Raw genomic sequence first — 20,892 nt, 5'->3', positions numbered from 1 at the left:
CATCCTAAAACTACCCTTGGCACCCAAACACCCATACCCACCCTAAAATGACCCTTGCCACCCAAAAACCCATGCCCACCCTAAACCCTTTAAAAAAATACTTTCCCATATATACACACACACACACACATATATATATATATACACACACACACACACACACACACACACACACACACACACACACACACACACACAACCTACCTAATACTAACATTTAAAAACACAACCCATACCCACCCTAAACCCTTTAAAAGTAACATTTACTATATATATGCATGTGTGCATGTATATATGTATATATATATGCTTAATACTTCAATTTAAAACGCATATACCTTTACCATGTTTGCCTTTAAGACTAAATACATTGCGAAGGCATACGTGCGAAAGGTATATGCTTTGTAAAATCCTGCATGGTATGAAGGTAATGCGTGGTAATGGTAATGCTTGGTAACAGTTGGTTTTTAATGGAAATGCATGGTAACAACCATGCTGTAATGGCTTTTTCCCCACTAGTATGTGTATACAATGCTCAGATTCAGTGTGAGGTGTACACTAGACCAGGGATGTGTATCGAAGGCCCAAAGAGGCTGGTCTACGCCAGATTTTCGGTATAGCAAACTACGTAAATGAGTTTAATCTGAATTTGCTGTTCGTACATTTATTTTAGGTCAATGTCATTAAATGCCATGAATCTAGCCCGTCTGGTCCTCATTGGACCTCTGAACTAGACGGTCATTTTGCCTATATTTTGTTAAATGAAGAAAAAGAAAAAACCCAGAAGAAATAAGTATTGTGGGACTTCTGTCCTAGCATGTCTGTGACAGATCTGGAAACCATATAAACAAATACAAAAGGATGAAAATGTTTGTTTACATGCTCATGGGCAGCTTTTTAGAACGTACTACTCCTTCAGGAGGCCCTTACCATAAATACTGTCTACAGAAACAGTAGAGTGGAGATTGGAAATGCTATGCAAAAGTACATGTATATATATTCACACATACACACACACACATATAAATATATATCTACATATACATACATACCTACCATAACCATTTTTTCTAAATTACTAAACTTCATTTGTACATTTGGTCACAAGTAAAAGAACCACGAACCTGGCCGAGCTGGTGCAATATTTTTTTGTTCCAGGCTAACCAATACTGAAGACAACTGGCTGTTTTGTTATACTTCAGAAGTACAAAGTCTGGGGCCAACCAGGCTAAGGTAAACAGTGTCTTGCAAAGAGAAGGACAAGTAAATATACTGCAATGTTAACCGGTCACTGTCCTAAACTACGAGGCTTCACAGGCTATGCATAAAACCCACAGTCCAATCACAACACTCACCAAATCTATGAGCAGCGTGAACAGATCATAATAGTTTAAGAGGTCTGAGACAGCAGGAACACTGGTAATGGTGAGACCTACATGTCAGGAACACCACAACCAGAAATGAGATTCCTTTTGAAGGCAGACACAAAGTAGAGCTGTCAAAGAAGAACAATCTGGCAATGCTTAAATATTACAGCTCTTGAGAAATCTTTAAAGACTTCACTTTAGAGTACAGTACATTCTTGTCATAATGTCAGTGCCAATGTGAAGCTTTTTTGCTGCTTTTTGACCCAAAGAACTTAAATTGGAGCACCAAAAGACAGACAATCTGGATTTCACATAACAATCGCAACATGGATCCAGCCACGTTGTGTATGTTTGATTTCAGACAGTTAAAGGTATACACCCTACACCAACTCCCCCTTCATGGCACACCATGGGCGCCATGAACGTCCATCGGTTCGTTTCTGGGTCGTACATTTCCACAGAGTTCAAGTTAGACTGCCCGTCATAGCCACCGACGGCATAAAGACGTCCGCAGTTGGGCACCAGAGAGACTCGACTCCTGCGGGTGTTCATAGGGACGATCAAGTACCACTGGTCCGCCATGGAGCTGTACACCTCCGCAATGCTGAGAAAGGCAGATCCATCATATCCTCCACAAATGAACATTTTACTACCTAGGGCGGCAGCTCCATGCCTGCAGCGCTTGTTGAGCATGCTTGCCACTGGATGCCAGGTTGCTGTGTGGTGGTTGTAGTATTCCATCTGTGGTATAAAGAAAAATCACATTTACAAAGATGCATATGCAAGTATTCCAATTTAGGGAAGAGAAACAACAAGGAGTTAGGGCAGAATTAGTTATGCATGATATAACCTCTTTGTTCCTAGAGGAAATCCATTCATCCAAATAATCCACTTGATAAGGGCACTGTCTTATATTGAATTGTAGGAGCGACTGAGGTATGCATACGTTTAGTGTCCTATCAAGATGGATATTTCTTTGAAGGGGTAAATATCTGAAAGAGCATTAAATCCAACAAATCTCATTAAAAAATATTTTATACCACACAAGCTACTGCAGTTTTTGCGGTTTCCTAATTGTCTATGTAGCCTATGTTAATATTATCAAGTTGAAGGGTACTTATTTATCAAAAACAAAAGTATGAAAATGAGTTGGATATGCCAGAATTGGCTTATCCCCAGTTGCCATTTTTAATGTACTTAGTCCCTAGCAAAGTGCACTATATGTGTCCAGGGCATGTAAATTAAATGCTACTAATGGGCCTTCAGTAGTGATTGTGCCACCCACTTACGTAGCCCTTTAAACAGGTCTCTGGGCTGGCATTACAGAGCCTATGTGCATGCAGTTTAAACTGCCATCTCGATCTGGTAAAATAAACCTTTTGCCAGGTCCAAACCTTCCTTTTTAAGACACATAAGTCACCGCTAAGGTAGACTCTGGACAGTCCCACGGGCAGGGTGCAGTGTAGTTAAAAAGTTGGACATGTACTTTTAGGTTTTACATTAATTAACTCCTAAATTTGTTTTTTCACTACTGCAAGACCTATCTCTCCCATACAATAACAATGGAGTTGCCTTATTACATTTTATAAGTGTAATTTCCAAATGGGAAGATATAACTTGTTCATGTCTGATGTCTCGGAAATCCCGATTTGGAATCCTAATTTAAAACCTTATTTTATGGTAAAGTTGGATTTTAAATTACAATTAAATAACAGTTCTGAAAATGCCCCTTTTAGAAAGTTAACACAAGGAGATGATGGATGGAGCGCTGAAACTTATCAGACATTCACCCCTAGTCACAGATCTGGTTTGAATCCATCATCGTTCTTTAGCTCACTTCACCACCCGAGTTCAGACCCAGCCAAATGAAAATCAGTCTTGACCCTTTTCCTCATGGGAACAGTCCACAGGGTCAAGACTGATTTGCATATGGCTGGGTCCACACTGGGGTGACGTTGTGAGCAAAATAACAATGGATTAAACCCAGATGTTTGTGACTGGGGGGGATTGTTTGCATTGTTCAAAATTCTGTCCATCAATTGTTCCTTTTTGCCTATGTAAACCCAAGTTGGAAGGGTATGCCCAGACGTGGGTTCAGTGCTCACAGTGCGACCGGATTCAAGCTAGCCTGGCTGATATGGGGTGATGCCGCGAAACAAGTCCCAGGATGTTTGTTTCTGGTCCAGGGAACAACTGGCTTGGCAGTTCGGGCTGGAGTGCTCCCATGAGGAACAGGTTCTAATCTGATTTGCGTGTGGCTGGGGCCAAACTGGGGTGGCGTGGTGCTCAAAAGAACGATGGATCTAACCATGATCTCTTGACTGGGGGGTGAATGTTTGCATTGCTTCTTTACATTTTAGAAAGTTGGCAATGTCTTGCCTTAACCATTTGGTGCCTGCAGTCTGTCTATGGTCACGACTGGGTGTAGTAGACAGTTGGACTTTGCCCCGTCTTCTTAGACAGCCACACACAATGGGAACTTAGGTCCGACTGAATGGGCCACCACTGGCAGGATAGAAGGGAGGATCGGGCCCAGCCTCAGTTACACCTGAATAGGCTGTAACCTGTCTCCACACAAAGGGCTGCATACCCCCTGAAGTTAGTCTGGAGCCAGGGAAGGGAAGGCAGGACATCTGTACACTTCAAAGGCATGCCTCTAGAAGCTTCTCTCCACTTCAAATGCACAACTGTGTATAAAAGTATGACCTAAGACACCACCTCTTCAGCACACTTCTGGACCTGTAGATACTCTACCAGGAAGAATGACTGTTGTGCTGCTTGAGGACTGCCACTTTACTGGACTGCTCCTCTGAGGGAACTGCTGCCCTGCTGTGCTTTCTTGCCTGGGTGAGAAGGACTAGATCTAAATCTCTTGAACCCAGAACCTAGAGTAACTCCAAGGTCTAGCAGGATGGACTCCTGATCTGAGGTCCCAGGGACATAACTGGCTTCCAACAACCTTGCAACTGGACTCTGCCGTCTGTGCCACGTGGTGCAACCACAGTTCTGGGCACCTGTAGTGGGCCTAAGGTGCTTGCCAGCAGAACTGATGTTTCTCCTCTGCTGGGCAGTGCATCTCCTAGCCAAACCTATGCATTGCCACTGCTGTGTAGGTCGGGTCTGTCGTAAAGACCGGCATCATCTCTGCAGATCTCAGAACCAACCCATCGCCCCAAAGGCATGGTGCGGGTGCATCGCTGACCCAGGTCGTAGCATCGCTTGATGAGAGCAACCCCAATGATGACACCGAACTCCGCATCGCAGATCCTCAAAACTGATGAATTCTCAGCTGGGAGCTGCATCTCAGACGCTGGACTATGCATCGCAAGCCAAGTCTATGGGATCCTTGCCGATTATGCATCAGGACCCAGCGCTGCACATCTTTGACACGGATCAACGCAAGGATCTACAACCAGGACTTAAGGCACTCGGTTCAGCAGCCTAATTGGGTCCCTGTAGTTGGCCCACACACTGTCGTGGTCGGACTGAACTTGTGACTATGTACCTGTCCAGCGCGACCAGATTTTTCCATTTGGCGTTTTGTGTTTATTGGTGCCATTTTGACCTAAAATTTTAAAATGAAATAGCTCCAGTTCTACCAATTGGAGTATTGCCGTTTTGATCTTGGTTTATTTATTGAATTAACCTCTATTTTTCTAACCTGGTATGGGATCCTTTTTGTATGGTGGTTTCACTGTCTTACTGTTCGAAGTCTTGCACAAATGCTTAAGCCGGACTGCTCGGTGCCAAGCTACCATGGGGATGAGCACAGGTTAACTTGGGGGTTGCTGGTGCCTCATCCCAAACTAGGATTGTGGTTGCTGCGTGACTAGGGCTCAAATCCCAGGCAATTAGTAACCTCATTTCAAACATATATCAGATTATTTTAAGAACATCAAGTCTGTAAAATAGCTCAAGAGATTATGTACTATGCTCTAGAATTCTTTGTCGAATCCACCTGTCAACTCTGAACACCAACTGATTAAATCGGCTTATCAGAGGCAATAGAATGAACAGAAATTAAACTGGTAAAATTAGGACTTATTTGTAGTGTTCTGAAAGTGCAAAACTATCAGTAAGCATCATTTCAAATCACAAACTAGTTTTAATTAATATGATAAATGGTCATGAAGATTTTTGAGCGTTTGTTCCACCAAACATATAACCACAAACACAAAACATGGTCCATAATAGATTCCTTTAAAAAACTGTGATGAACTGAACTCTAGCAATCGAAGATACAGGGTTGTTGGGCGACTACATAACACCAGGAGGCAACTTTCCAGTCCTCAGATTTACTTTTACAAATGGTGTGCTAATTTACTGTAACTGTTAGATGGGACAACTCTCAGAAGCACCAACTTGTTAAATAAGGAAGCAGACTAGACACTAGGAGCACCAGAGATTTGGAGTAATGTTATAACCTAATTTGGACACCAGCCAGGTGCACATTATCAAGCAGTTTTCTTTGTGGTGATAGGTAGCAATAACCATTTTAATAGGTTAATTAGAATTAATTTATCAATTATATTACAGCTATTAAAATATAATATTATCAATTATAGTGCGTTTCAGCTTTTATCGGGGACAATTACTATTGAATATCTTCCACACCAAATATGCTTAATTTTAGAATTTGTAGTCAACTAGCATTACTTATACTCACCTGGAAAAAAGATAATGTAAGAAATGTAACATACGAAGAAGGAACCACAGAAGAACATTATAAAAAAAGCCCTAACTGCATTCACTCCATTAAACAAGGCGTTGTGAAACAAACTTGAACATAATGAGACAATACTAAAGAGACGATGCAGTTCTAACATAGAGGAACTTTCAATCAGAACAGTGGTCCTTCAAAATACATTCCTTATGTCATTAAACAGAAAAAAACCTTCACACGTACAGTGTTAAAGATCTGTAGTCCATCATGCCCTCCAGACACGTAGATCCTTCCTTCAAACACTGCAATTCCAGATGCACTGCGATTGGAACTCATTGGTGTAACAACTGTCCACCTGGCCAAAAAACATTGTAAAATATTATAAATTAAAATTAACTTTTTGTCCAGACAGGTCTGTACTTTTGCAGCTATGGTACATTAAGATAAGAACTTCACAAACTCAAGCAGGAAGGGATCACCGCTTTCTCAGAATTACCATTCACACATTCGGCTCCCACGGTTTTCTTTACAGTGTCAGTCAGTCAAAGCAATGTTTATTTAGACCTTGGTCTTTAAACAGTTGTAAAACTAATTATAATTAAAACAAGATAAAACATCACAATTTATACATTCTCAACGTTACAAAGTTGGTAAACTTTAAAAAATGTAGTGACAATTCTAGATTTTCTGCACAGGGCTACACAGCTGCACAGATTGTATACAATTTAAAACATTCTTTAAAATACTATGTAATTCATCTTTTTTTAAATTTTATACTAACCTTGTACAAAAATTTAGACAATTTAAAATCTCTGAATATAACGGCTAATTCTCTCTAAGAAAACTTTTAATTACTTTCATATATTTCCCCAGTGCAATCGCTATGTCAAGGTTAGGCATTTCTAGAAGTACATCTGCCGCCTAAGAAAGTAGCCTTATGTCATATTTTAAGAATATTGAGCGGATGTGTAGTTTACGCTGCTCTAGTAATGTTACACAATCTAACAAGATGTGCAATATATCACCTTTAGTGCTCAGTGTACACAGGGATTTATACCCATTTTCAATCTTAAAATCTCTTGTCTTTACCAGTGGTTTGGTAAGATATCCAAATAGGGGAACCAATTTTCATTTAGCCATGAATCCCTCAAAATTGCACAGATTTTTTCTTAGCCAGATATTTCATATCTGCCCTTCTTGAAACTTCTTGTCCATGTTTTCTAAGATCACTCTTAGAGAACTCTACCTGCAGGGATTCTTGGCAGATTTTCACCAACTTTATGTACTCACAGGCCAGTAGTATTTTCTTGCTTATCCATTTGGCCCATTTTAGACTGCTTGATAGGATCTCTTTCCTGCACCATTGTGATACCTTCTGGCCTGTCTCTACATCCAACGTTTCCAAAATCTAATTAAAATCATTTGTGACTGTATGCTCCAGGCAATTGTACCTATCTCGATTCTTATTGCTTGGATCACCGACGAGTGTGGTAATGTCAGCAATATTTTCAAGCACTTCCCTTCCTCTAAATCCCAATCTCATTTGCCACTTAGATAAAGGACTTCTGCTCCATAGAGTACTTGTGGGGGAATCATAGCACTAAAAGCCTTTAACAGCGGTCTGTGGGATAGATCTCCATAATCTCGATTACATTTTTTCAGTCCACAGATCGATGTGAAGGCTTTAGCTTTCTGAGCTTCTAAGTGAGTGTGCCACTTTAAGGTCCTGTCTAACCATACCCCAAGGTAACGGTATTCATTCACCGTTTCCAGTTTCAAGTCTCCTAATGATCAATTAAATCTAATATCTTTTTTTCCGAAGCATAACATTTTAGTTTTTTCCATATTTACAGTTAAAAAAAATTCCGTCTCAGTATTCTCTAAAAACATTTAGCTTTCTTTGGAGGCCAATTTCAGTCTGGTCCAAAATCACCAGATAGTCAACATACAGCAGGCAGGAAATTTTCTTTCTGTCCATTCTCTGGCTTGTACTTCTTTGAACCTCTAGGGTTGCCGGTAGACCAGCCAAAAATATAGCAACAAGCAGAGGGGCCAGCACACAGCCCTGCCTAAGGCCATTCTCGATTGCTATTTTTGGTGTCAGTGACCCTTCTGTGTCTCTAATTACTTGTGCCCAGTTACTGCTATATAGCTCTTTGATTATAGCCAACAACCCTCCGGGAATATTTTTATTTACTAGCGTTTCCCAGAGGCAGTTCCGGTCAACTGAATCGAACGCTGCTCGGAAGTCAACAAAACAGCAGCACAGCTTACCATTGTGATCTATTGACTTACGTGCCACTGCCCATAAAGCAAAGCAGTGATGGACCGTGGAGTGGCCTTCTTTAAAGCCCACCTGTTCGACTGGTACAATTGCGAACTCCCACGCCCAGTCCTTTAGTCTATTCAGAATTATTTTTGAAAAAACTTTTCCCCCCCATGTCTAACAAATTGATTAATATATAATTTTGTGGTGTGTTCATGTTACCTTTTCTTTTAGATTGGCCTAATTACAGCCCCCTTTCAATTCTTAGGTATTTTCCCTATATCTAAGATTACCAGGCACACCTGGGATAAAAAATTCGCCCACCACTTCAACTGTGACTTTATTATTATTGCAGGGAGATTGTCTGGTCCTGCTGCTCGTGTTAACTTTAATTTAACTATTGTATTTTTTACATGTAATTCTGTGAAGTCTGGTTTTAATTCTTCCATTAGGCCTTGCCAGGGCTCAGTCTCTTCTTCTTCTACTTCTTTCCGAGGACCATACAATTCCTTCAGATACTTATCCCATGCTGCCTCATCTACCACACAGTTCATTGGCCCTATAGGGTGGACTGCTGCTGCTTTTACCAGCTTCCAGAACTGTCTTATATTCTTCGATTCCATAGATTCCAGTAAGATTCCAGTAACTTTTCCCAGCATTTGTCTTTGTAGGTTTTTTTGCATTTGCAAATAACTTTTTATATTCTCTTATCAATTTTTTAAGATGACTTTGTCTCTTCAGATCATGTTTTTTGCTAATGCTCCTTGATATTTTCCTTATCTCTCTTTTTTTCTACAGACAATCTACAGAGAACCATTTAGGTCGTCTTACTGGAGTTATATGGCGGTTTATTTTATCTTTTTTTAATTCGAATTGAAGACATTGCACCACCTGATCTATTTTTCCCTCGTACCATTCCAAAGTCTGACCCCCTATATCTCCCAAGGTTACCTTCTGTTGAAGTTTTCCTAGTTTTTCTATGTACTCTTCCGTTGGCCTAGTAGTCACTCTTTTAGGATATTCAACTTGTTGTGCGATTCCTTTATCTCGGGGTTTCTGGCTTCCCTCTTGAATCTCCAACTGCAGGGGATTATGGTCACTACCTTCTATCCTGAGTATCTTAAATTCTCTTATAAGAGGGAGGTTCCAGGCAAACAAAGACATAATCTATTGGGCAATTTTGTGTGCCTATTTTAAATGTTTTCTTTGCTGGGCAATCCGATTCTAATCTGCCATTCAGGCAGAATAAACCCTACGTCCCTAGATAATTTCCCAGCGCTTTATCCCGTCTTAAGGGTTCACAGACTGGAAAGGTTGCTTGTTTTATTTCATATGCATCCAATATATCACTGTGCCAGAGGTCTAACTTCTGTGGGTTCAACTTATGATTAAAGTCCCCAATAATAAAAAATATATCCGAACCATACTTTTCACATAGAGAATCTATATCATCTTTAAAATGCTCCAACTCAATTCCATACTCCTTGGTGTTCTCCCATTGCAAATCCACATTTAAGATGATTACATTTTCATATTTTTTATCTAAAATTGGCAAAGATAGTCTGCACACCAAAAGCCATTTACATTTACATTTTACTTTTAACTAAATCACATTCTTTGCTACTTTTGTAGACAGTAGGGTCATAAACCCCCCTGCCGAACGTCTGAACCTTTTTTTCTTGGCCGGTCGGTGGAGCTGGATGAAACCATCAAATATTGGGGTTTTGTCGCATAACCAGGTTTCTTGCACACAAATAATTTCCATTCTTTGCTAGCTTTTTTATACATTCCTGTTTTATTATATCTCCAAGACCGTTTATGTTCCAGGATAAGAAATTAAGGCTATGCGACACCCCTTCATCCTATTCCACCTCGCTTAACCCTCCATCTTCATCCGTATATTCCTTATACCAATGGGAGGGGCTTGCGGGACTACTTCTTTGGCTCCAGTTACCCCAAGAGTTATCAATTACTGAGTTATTCACTGCTATATTCAAAGTGCCTCCCCCTCTTCATTTTCCTCCAGTAGCCTCACCTGTCTCTTCCCAAGACCTGCATGACATTTTAGAAAGTTACTACATAATTGGACAATTCTCTCCAATTCTCTCTCTGGGATCAGCCGTATACCTTCCTCCTTTATCTCACTCTCCACTTTCCAAATTGCCAATTTCTGAGTAGACTAGAACTCTTGTGATTTCCTTTCCATTTATATTTTCTATAAAGCCCACTTGTCACAGATCTTTTGTTCTTATTCACCTCAAACTTGTACATTTTGAAAATGAAAATAGGATTTGGGACCTATTCAAGGGTTGGAACAACCATTTATTACTTTCTGCCTCTGTCCCCGTCTTAGGGGCTTCTATACCTGACTGCCCGGTATTCTTCCACATAACATTCCCCAATTTACTTTTTACTTCTATTTTACCTCGTTGCGGGCAGCTTTTTCTTAGTTTTGATTCTTCTGAAAATATATGTTGTGTCCCGCATTATTTGGTTTAACCCCTTCACTGCGGGGCTAATTTCCCCGCGGTGCGGGGGGGAGGGGGGCCGCGCAAGGCACCGCTGTGCTCATGACGAGCCCAGGCTCGTCATGCAGCACGGTGCTCATGACGAGCCTGGGCTCGTCATGAACCCACCCGCGCAATGGAACGCTCAGCACAGTGGGGAAATTAGCCCCGCATGTGAGCGTTCCACAACTCTAGGCTCGTCATGAGCACACGAGCACCGTGCTGCATGACGAGCCTAGGCTCGTCATGAGCACTGAAGGGGTTAAATAAGGGGTTTGCTTTTAATTGCTCTTTACTTGGTCCCTTACTAATCTATTTCTTTGCTTGATTGTTGGGACCCTCCCACTTACCCTCAGCTCTAGGGGTCTTAGCAGATAGAAATTTTAATGCAGGACTTTTTAAATTAACCTCTTCCCTCATTCTCTCCCTTGTTTCTACTTTAGTTTTCCTCTTTCTGCGTGTCTCTCTTCTAGGTTGACCCCTATAGTTCCTGGAGCTGTATCTAGAGTGTTCTCCTCTTCTTTTTAACAACATCGGGCATTTGGATATATATACATTATGTGGGGTTTATACCATTTTTATACTCCCTTCCTGTTCTATATGCTGTGGGTCTACTACTGGTCTCATCATATGTGGCATTCGGCCTCTAATTCCTTGCAGCTCCTCCTCAATCTTTTTTAAATATGTCTTTTGCGTTTTCAAAACCCCATTGTTTAAAATTGTGACTTTTAGTATCCCCTGCAGGGTTTTTTGAAGCTTCAGCAATAAATCCATCATTGAAGAAGAAGCAGTAGCGGAAATGTCTAGATCTTATAGACTTTCTCTCAGGATCATCTGATCTTTCAATTCTTGATGTTTCCTGCTGTATTTGATTTCTACTTGCTTTTGACCGTGGAGCCGATGTATTTGATGCCTCCCCCCAATCAGTTCTCGGCCCTTGACTACTAGTCTCCATTTGACCGGAGGACTCTAGTTCCTGCATTTGCAACAAAAATAGTTTGGGGGATGAAGACAGTTGCGGCGCTGTTGTTAATTCGTTTTGACTTAGAAGGGATTGGTTTATCAGGAATGATGCCTCCAGTAATTCTTCAGAGAGTTCTACTGTGCCATTCCGTTGCACTGCTTCTGCTTCCATGGCCCTCGCAGATAGATCTGATCTTTTATAGTGTTTACCTACAAAGTCCTTTACGGATTTAGAGATTGATATACTTCCATTATTTTCTAGCAAGGTCTCTTTAATGGCTTTTTTTATTTTTCTCTTTTGAGGTACTGCTTTGGCCCTTGCTCTGGGACTAGCCTGGCTATCTTACAGGGTCCTAATCTCCCCGGAAACTTATCTCCTCCCTGGGCTTTCCTCCGTAGGCTCCTTGCAAGTTTTTTGCTTCCTTTTTGGCGCCATAGCTCTCGTCCCGTAGGTGTAGCAAATATGTTTCTTTTTTTACGCTTTTATAAACTCCAAGTTTGGCTGTGTGTTCTGAAATTGGTACACTTCCTTGCTTTGGCCCCTCCTTAACTGGCCCCCTAGTCAGTCAATTTTGAACAATAACTGGGTACTTGGGGGGGGGGGGGGGGGGGGGCGGGGGGCATTAGGGTACTGCAGTCGTTTATTCACTTACCTCTGTTGTGCCTTTATCCCGCCATGCCCGCCAGTTTACCTTCAGCTCTGTACTTTGTTGCTTGGATTGTCCTAAGGGCCTCCCCCTTGCTTCCTTGCCTCTGCAGGGTGGGCACTCCAAGAGTAAGGCCACAGGCATTGTAATTATCTTCTGAAGTGCACTTAGTCACTTTACTTCAAAGCCTTCACCTCCTTTCTTGCTCCGGGGCTGTCTGTCCACCTTCTCCTGCTCCCAATTTCTCAGGCCTGAACACACGCGTTTTGGGGTGTAGTTTAAGGTGTTGTGACCACCTCTTCTAACAGGAGCCTTTTCTGGCGGCTTCCGCGACTTTTTTCCTGCGGTGCAGCGATTCTTTTACTCCAGGCTCACTCCGGCGAGACCCGATACTTCCCAGGGGTCCGCCAAGTCCAAAAGATCAAAGCGCGGCGCAGCTGTCTATCCGCGTCCTGAGGCTCCAAGTGGGCGGCGCTAATCAGACGTTGGTTGTGTTGATTGCTTTGTGGCGTGGCGTTTCGGCAGGCGGGAGCGGCAACAACAGAAGTGTATGTTTCTTCATAGTGCTTTTATGGGCATAACGCCCTATCTGAAAGCGACAATGGTACTCAAATCAAGGCCAACAAACAAAAGATATCTGTCTAGTAATCCAGGGTGCAAATAATCTGGCCCTAGTGCAAAGAAGCTCTTTTCATAACAGCTCATTGCCAAATTTGTTTTGTTAATGAAGACTTGAGATGATGAGCATATTACTAAGGATACATATCTCCTCTTAACTGTAATCCTCAATGTGGTGATTCTTGCAGAAATGATATTAAAATATTCTCTTTTCTCTGGAGTAGAATTTAGAAATAGGTTATGACAATAGAATTAAAAGGAATAAAGTCTAACAAAAGTTACTGCAAGAAGGATGAGATGCTGTAGTCTGTTTCACGTAAAAAACAACATGTCAACAAACATTTCTTAGCCGAGAATCCAAACTTATGAACAACAGTGTTGAATTTGAGCCGGTCGTTGCAAGTGCGGTCCACTGGCACTCATTTCTGAGGATCAGCACTTATTTTCATTCAAAACACTTTGATTGATTGTGAGGGAGAAAAACACAAACGTGGGAAGGAGGAGGAAGAGTAAAACGGAAAAACAACCTGAAAGAATGAGATAAAGGGGCAAAGTGTCTGGTAGTGGATTAAAACGGTTTGTGATGGAATCAATACTACACAGTCCTAGTAATCAGTAACCACGACATTCCACAGTACAGGCCCCGTGCTGCTGAACAAAACGTAGGGCTCGGCACTTATTCTTCCACAAATGAAGCATTGGTGGACCACATATTTAACTATGTTTCCAAGCACTAGAAGAGATTCTAAAATATTAGTCTACAGAACTAGCCAGTTAGTCAAGGCTGTTCGTATACCTGAACTAAGAGCTGCAGAAGCTGTGTAGCAAGATAGATGTGTTACTCAGCAACATAGGTATTCACAGTCGCCAGTGGCGACTGCTAAGAAAAACTCTTTACCAGTGTTCTTGTTTTTTTTGTTACATAAATGAATCACTGGGCTCAACACAAATAACATACTGGCATTACAAATATATGGATATGCTTTCGCTGCCTCGCAGGCACTTCCTCAGTCAGATAAGGGCAAACTGATTTAGCAAAAACCAAACAGCCTATACCACCAGAAGATGGGGAGTGGAGGACTTTAAAGAAACAACACACCTTAAATGTGCACAGATTAGCAGATCTAAGCTAATGCAATGATTGTAAGAGTAATTAAAATGTTTAACATTTCAGTCACATGGCAGACCTAACTTGGTGGGAAGTGGCTATGTAAACGTGTTTTAGGCAAGTATGGATTAGTTACTTACCTGTAATCCTAGTTCTCTACCAGGGGTATACTCATTAAAGTCATAAGCACTGAATTATCTCCGCCCATGAGCGGGGACCCGGAACACATAAACAATATACATATATATGTGTAAATATACCCAAAAGTACAAAGTACTAAGTAATTATACACATATACATGTATAATAACCATAATATGCAGCCTAACCTTAACACATAGGCTAATCAAACCAAAACCTTACACGTTCTGAAGCATGAAAATATGCTGTATATAAATGCAATAAACAGGCCTGAGCCTAAAATGCATTTCATAGCCATGAAAAACCTTTTATTTTCATCAAAGAACCTGTAGTAAACAGTTATTAGCCTAAAAGGGCTGCATATGAAAAAATGTCTGTGTACAGAAAATCAGACTGGCACCCTGACTTTAAGGCCCCAGAGAATCTGCACACTTTGCCTTTAAGGCCTCCAGGAGAACTCTGCTCCCATCATGCCCCACAGGTGACAGTTAGGTCAGTTCTTTTGTACGGTACAGTAAACTTTAGCAGGAATCTGCACTTAAACATATTGAAACTTTAAACCATAATGCTACTGCTCGCCCGGGGAGGCGGGAGGGAGCTTATGACTTTAATGAGTATACCCCTGGAAGAGAACTAGGATTACAGGTAAGTAACTAATCCTTCTCTTCCAGGGGATACTCATTAATAGTCATAAGCACTGAATAGAGTAGCAAGCTCATACCCACAGAAGCGGGAGAACAGATAAAAGCATAGTCATACTTTAAAATCACAGTGTTTAACTAGCATTAGCAAACAAATTTCTGAGTGATGCTTGTCCCACTTGTGCATCAGTCTGAGCATCAGAATCCAAACAGTAATGGCCACATTCCTAAGGAGAGCTGTGGTAGAAGCTTTTCCCCTCGTAGAATGAGCCCTAGGTCTACCTGATAAAGACTTGTGGGCTAGCTGATAAGCCAGTAAGATACAAGACACTATCCACCTAGAAATGGATCTCTTGGATGCTGCCAAACCAGTATTCGTAGGACCATAGTTCACAAACAGACGGTCCGTCTGTCTCAAGGACTTCGTTTTATCTAAGTAAAATTTCAAAACCCTTTTTAGATCTAATGAATGTAAAGTCCGTTCTGCCGGACTTGAAGGGTTCGGAAAGAAAGTAGGCAATGTTATGGATAGGTTAATATGAAAATCCGACACCACCTTAGGTAGGAAAGCAGGATGAGTCCTGAGCACCACTCTGTTTCCATGAAAAACTGTGTACGGTTCATTGCAACACAAAGCCTGGATTTCGCTCACCCTACGAGCAGAAGTGATGGCCACCAGGAACGCTACTTTCCAAGACAGGTGTTGCAAAGACGCTTTATGTATCGGCTCAAATGGGGGACCCATTAATTTAGTCAAAACCACATTAAGCTCCCAAGGTGGAGACGGAGACCTGATTGGAGGATAGACTTTTCTTAACCCCTCCAGAAAATCCTTCACCACAGGCATTCGAAAGAAAGATATCTGTGTTGGCGATTTTCTATAAGCAGTTATTGCAGCAAGATGGACTTTGATGGAATTAAACTGCAAACCAGATTCAGCAAGGTAAAGAAGATAAGGCAAGACCACCTTTTCTTGACCATGAATAGGGTCCAGACCCTTACTCTGACACCAAAGGTAAAAACGTTTCCACTTAAATCCGTAGGATTGTCTCGTAGAAGGCTGCTTTGCTTCCGAGATTTACATCGCTAGGATACTCTTCGTGGGTGACGCAGCGCCGCTGTTGCTAGGCGCTGGTCACTTCCCCCAGTAACTGGAGCCGCCATCTTGGGCCGGGGAAGGCTCGCGTTCGAGATCGTAGCCCCTCCCGCCCTCCCAGGTACTTAAGGGCGTTTCTACCAGCTGTGAGGACATTTGCTAAACTCACCCTTGAGGCGGAAAGCCGGGGGTATCTTGCGCTTCCTTGCGCTCTACTTTGACTCGCCAGCGCTGAATTAAGCATTGGGGTTATTGACCAAAATTAAATTTTAACAGTTGTATATATTTTAACAGGTGGCGATTTTAACTATAGCCCCTACCTTAGCGAGATTTACATCGCTAGGATACTCTTCGTGGGTGAAGCAGCGCCGCTGTTGCTAGGCGCTGGTCACTTCCCCCAGTAACTGGAGCCGCCATCTTGGGCCGGGGAAGGCTCGCGTTCGAGATCGCAGCCCCTCCCACCCTCCTCCCACCTATTGGGATGTATTTAGGTCAGGGGTCGTCCCGTCCGCGCAGCGGGCGGGCGCAGCGGGCGCGCCGACGGGGCGCGCCGAAGGCGCGCCTAAGGCAAGCCCGTCTGCGCCCGTCCGCGCCGGATCCGGGCCCAGGGCCACGCCCCCTGGCTCTCTTCCACTATCATCTTATAGAACATACACCTCCTGCCAACTTAGGAGCTACCGACCGCCACAGGATCCCCTATGTTCCACATTTGACCCGCATTCATTGGTGGGAAATGCTCACCAATGCTCAAACTGTGATGCTGTAATTGCAACTTATCATACCCTCCCTCACCGGAAATCCAATAAGACTCTTAGTGACTATCTTATGGCTCTCATTAATGTCCGCTCACTGGGTAAACATCGACATGAGATAGCTGAGCTCATTGAGGAAAAACAATTAGACATTTTGTTTTTAACTGAGACCTGGTTGGACAATGCTTCGGAACCGGACTTGGTTATTGCTGTCCCCCATGGGTTCTCAATCCATAGATTGGATAGACAACGTCAGAGAGGGGGAGGTATAGCCATAATTGCACGGGACACATATATGGTCAGAACTGACGAGATACCGCTTCTGTCTTGTGAGGCTCTTCAATTCTCTATCAAACTCACTCCCTCCATTAATTTTAAAGGTATCCTTCTTTACCGTCCACCAGGACAAAGGTCGGCTTTCATTGCTGACATCAGTCACATTCTTGAAGTATCTGCCTTGGATGGATCATTAACCATACTAGGCGACTTCAATTTTCACTTCGATAAAACTGAAGACAGTGACACAGTTGCCCTCCAGGCATGCCTAACCACATTCGGGCTTTCCCAACTAGTGAAAGCCCCAACTCATGAAGGTGGCCATATCCTGGATGGTATTTTTTCCAATTTAGACAACCTTCGGGTTTCTGCAATTTTCCCCATTATATGGTCAGATCACTTTGTTATAACGGCCACTTTAACCAGCCATCACTCAGGAATAACTATGGAGAATGATAATAACCGTCAGACCTTCCTGGACTGGAAAAATATTGACAGCAATAGCTTACAATCAGACCTGATTAAAACTAGCCCGATTTTATCACTTGATTCTAATCTTGCTACTACCCAATATAATGAATGGGTTGCATCTGCTGCCACTCGTCTGGTCCAGTCAAAACAAAGCTCTCGAAACAGATCAACTCCATCTGCCCCTTGGTTCTCGAATACACTAAGGACACAGAAGCAGCTGTGTCGGAAGAATGAAAGGAATTGGCGTAGGCACTACTCTGAAGAGGCCAAAATAATTTACAAGCACTCGGTTATCATATACAAAAACATGATCCTAGATGCTAAGAAGAAGTACTTCTCGGAAAAAATTGAACTTTCTAAAAATTCAAATAAAGCCTTGTTTGAGACAGCTAAACAATTGGCTGGTTGTTTACCTAACCTTCAACCTCCCTCCTCCCAACTGTTCTGTGATGCTTTGGCCAATTACTTTTATGATAAAGTTAATGATATTTATGCGGTCTTTGCTAGCTCCGAAGAAACGCACGTAGATATTCCTTCTGAGAAGGTGAATCCCTCCACAATTGGTCCTTCTTTATCTCAGTTTAGGGAGGTCTCTATTACTCAGGTCAGGGATTTTTTGGCACCTATTAAATCAGGCTCTGCCCTTGACCCATGCCCTTTTAAAGTATTGCTACCAGTTTTGGAAGTTTTGCTTCCAGCAATTACTAATATATGTAACACTGTGATTACCACTGGAGTCTATCCCGCTGACCTAAAAAAGACTTTACTGAAGCCACTCCTAAAAAAAACAAATTTAGACAGGACTGAGCTCAAGAACTATCGACCGATTGCCAATTTGCCCATCTTGGCCAAAGTTGTCGAAAAGGCCTTGAATGCCCAACTGTCAGCCTTTATAGAACACCATCATTTATTGGATGATTCTCAGTTTGGTTTTCGCCAACATCATGGGACGGAGACGGCCCTGATCAAGGCCACAGAGGATATCCGAATCATTCGTGATGCGGGTGGCACTGCGGTCTTGATATTGTTGGACCTTTCAGCAGCATTCGACACGGTCGATCATGCGATTTTGATCGACCGTGTCGAAGATCTGGGGATTAAGCATAAGGCCAAGGCCCTACTGGCATCCTTCCTTGCCGGAAGAACTCAGGTGGTCACCAAAGGGCCTTTTCAATCTACCACCCTGTCCCTGCCATGCGGAGTCCCCCAAGGCTCATCCCTGAGTCCGACACTTTTTAATATATACGTGTCGGACCTTGCCAACACCATCAGAGCTCATGGGATAAGCCTTACTTCCTATGCTGACGATACCCAGTTGGTCTTGGCCATCAGAAATGATGGACAACAAGTGGCTGACAACTTTAATCTGGGCATGCAGGCTATAGGAAGTTGGATGGCCGCCAACTGCCTTAAATTGAACTCTGATAAGTCCGAGGTGGTCATCTTTGGACACTTATCCCCAGATTGGTCCTCTCGTTGGTGGCCACAGTCCATGGGCTCACCGCCTACTCCAGTCAACAAGGTAAGGAACCTGGGTGTCATGGTTGATGACAGGCTTACTTTTCTCCCCCATGCAAATCAGATTGCCTCGTCCGCATTTTATAAGCTACGAATCATCAAAAAAATCCTCCCCTTTCTCCCTACCTCAGCAGGCAAGACCTTGATCACGTCCTTGGTATTATCCACCTTGGACTACTGTAATGCCCTATTTTTGAATGCTCAAGAGAGAGTCCTTAACAAGATGCAGACTGTTCAAAATGCCGCTGCCCGACTGCTGGGTAACATCCCCAAATTCCAATCAGTCTCGAGCACCATCAGAGAGTTGCATTGGCTTACCATTAGGAACAGAGCTAAGTTTAAGGCTCTGTGCATTGTCTATAAGGCACTGCACAACCAGGGACCGGCCTTTCTGACTCAACAACTCATCCCCTACCGGCCCGCTAGGTCCCTGCGGTCTTCTGATCTCTTCCAGCTGGAAGTACCCCGTACCAGACTGGTCTCATGGGGTGACAGAAGATTTCTTGTTTCCGCACCCAAGCTCTGGAACTCCTTGCCGCTAATCATAAAGAACAGTCCTTCTTTGTGGTCCTTTCGGAAACAACTCAAAACATGGTTATTCGACCAATAAGTAGATCCTCCTTTAGGGCTGAATTTAGCAGATATCAGCGCCGAGATGCCCAAGGGCCATTGTAGCGCTTTACAAATGTTTAAATAAATAAATAAATTAAGGATGTTCATACACTCCGGATTCAGCTGTAAGTGCCCGTACTGGATGACTTCAGGTGCCATGCTGCCAAGTGCAGGGAGGGCAGATTGGGATGAAACACTTGCCCCTTCTGCTTGGACAGAAGATCCGGGCGACACGGCAATCTCCTGTGCGGTGTTATTGACAACTGGAGGAGATCTGGGAACCACCAGTGGCGTGGCCACTCTGGGCAAATCAGTATCATTCTGGAGTGAGTCTTGTACAGCCGATTGATCACTGCTGGTATCAACGGTGTCGGTGGAAAGGCGTACAGCAAATTTTGACACCAATCTATCAAAAGGGCATTCCCTTGAGACCCTTTCTGGTAGAACCTGGACGCGAAGACGGGGCATTTTGCGTTTGCCGCGTCTGCGAACAGATCTATGTCTGGTGTTCCCCAATCCTGGAAAATGCTGTGCGCGACGTCTTCGTTGAGAACCCAGTCGTGCGCTTCGACGAAGTCTCTGCTGAGGTCGTCCGCCTGTGTGTTGAGACTCCCCGGCAGGTGAATTGCTGTTATGGACAGGTCTCGCGCCAGTAACCAATGCCAGATGGTCTGGGCTTCTATGGAAAGAGTCCTGGATCTGGTACCCCCCTGCTTGTTTAAGTAATACATTGTAGTTGTATTGTCTGTTTGCACCAGGAGGGACCGAGTCTGTAGCGATGGCGCCAGGGACTTGAGAGCAAGATGGACCGCTCCGAGTTCGAGAAGATTGATGTGATATCCTTTCTCGAAGTCTGACCATTGCCCTTGTACCTGCAGAGGGCCCATATGCGCCCCCCAGCCTTGGAGAGAAGCATCTGTTATCAGAGTCTGCGTTGGTGGGTCCTGATGAAAAGGGACTCCCTTCATCACGTGCACCTTCTTCATCCACCACCGGATGGAATCTTTTGCAGACTGTTGGAGATAAATCCGGTCCTCCCAGCATCCCGTCCTCTGTTTCCACTGATCTTCCAGACACTGTTGTAGAGGACGCATCTGCAAACGTGCGTTTGGCACGATGAAAATGCACGACGCCATTGAGCCCAGGAGAGAGGACACTTGCCGAACTGTCGGACGTGCAGTTTGAAGGAGAAGTAGACACTTCGCTCTGATGGATGACCACCTCTCCTCCGAAGGACACAAGTTTTC

At 43.2% G+C, this 20,892-nt stretch overlaps 1 protein-coding gene across 2 annotated transcripts in view; it reads right to left on the bottom strand.

Moving 5' to 3' along the window:
* Positions 1-451: 451 nt before the first annotated feature.
* KLHL18 (kelch like family member 18) overlaps positions 452-20,892 on the bottom strand; it is a 246,589-nt gene continuing 226,148 nt past the window's right edge. For both annotated transcript variants that reach the window (XM_086941123.1, XM_086941122.1), the window contains exons 9-10: positions 6,274-6,385; positions 452-2,108 (exon numbers count right to left, since the gene is read on the bottom strand). In XM_086941123.1, coding sequence (XP_086797249.1) covers positions 1,725-2,108; positions 6,274-6,385 — 496 coding nt within the window. In that variant the 3' untranslated portion in view covers positions 452-1,724. The remainder of the gene's footprint in view (positions 2,109-6,273; positions 6,386-20,892) is intronic.

The sequence above is a fragment of the Lissotriton vulgaris genome, chromosome 10 (genome assembly GCF_964263255.1).
Source record: "Lissotriton vulgaris chromosome 10, aLisVul1.2, whole genome shotgun sequence".
NCBI classification, from domain to species: domain Eukaryota; kingdom Metazoa; phylum Chordata; class Amphibia; order Caudata; family Salamandridae; genus Lissotriton; species Lissotriton vulgaris.
Note: the sequence above shows the minus strand (reverse complement) of the source record. Positions and strands in the feature narration are given on the sequence as shown.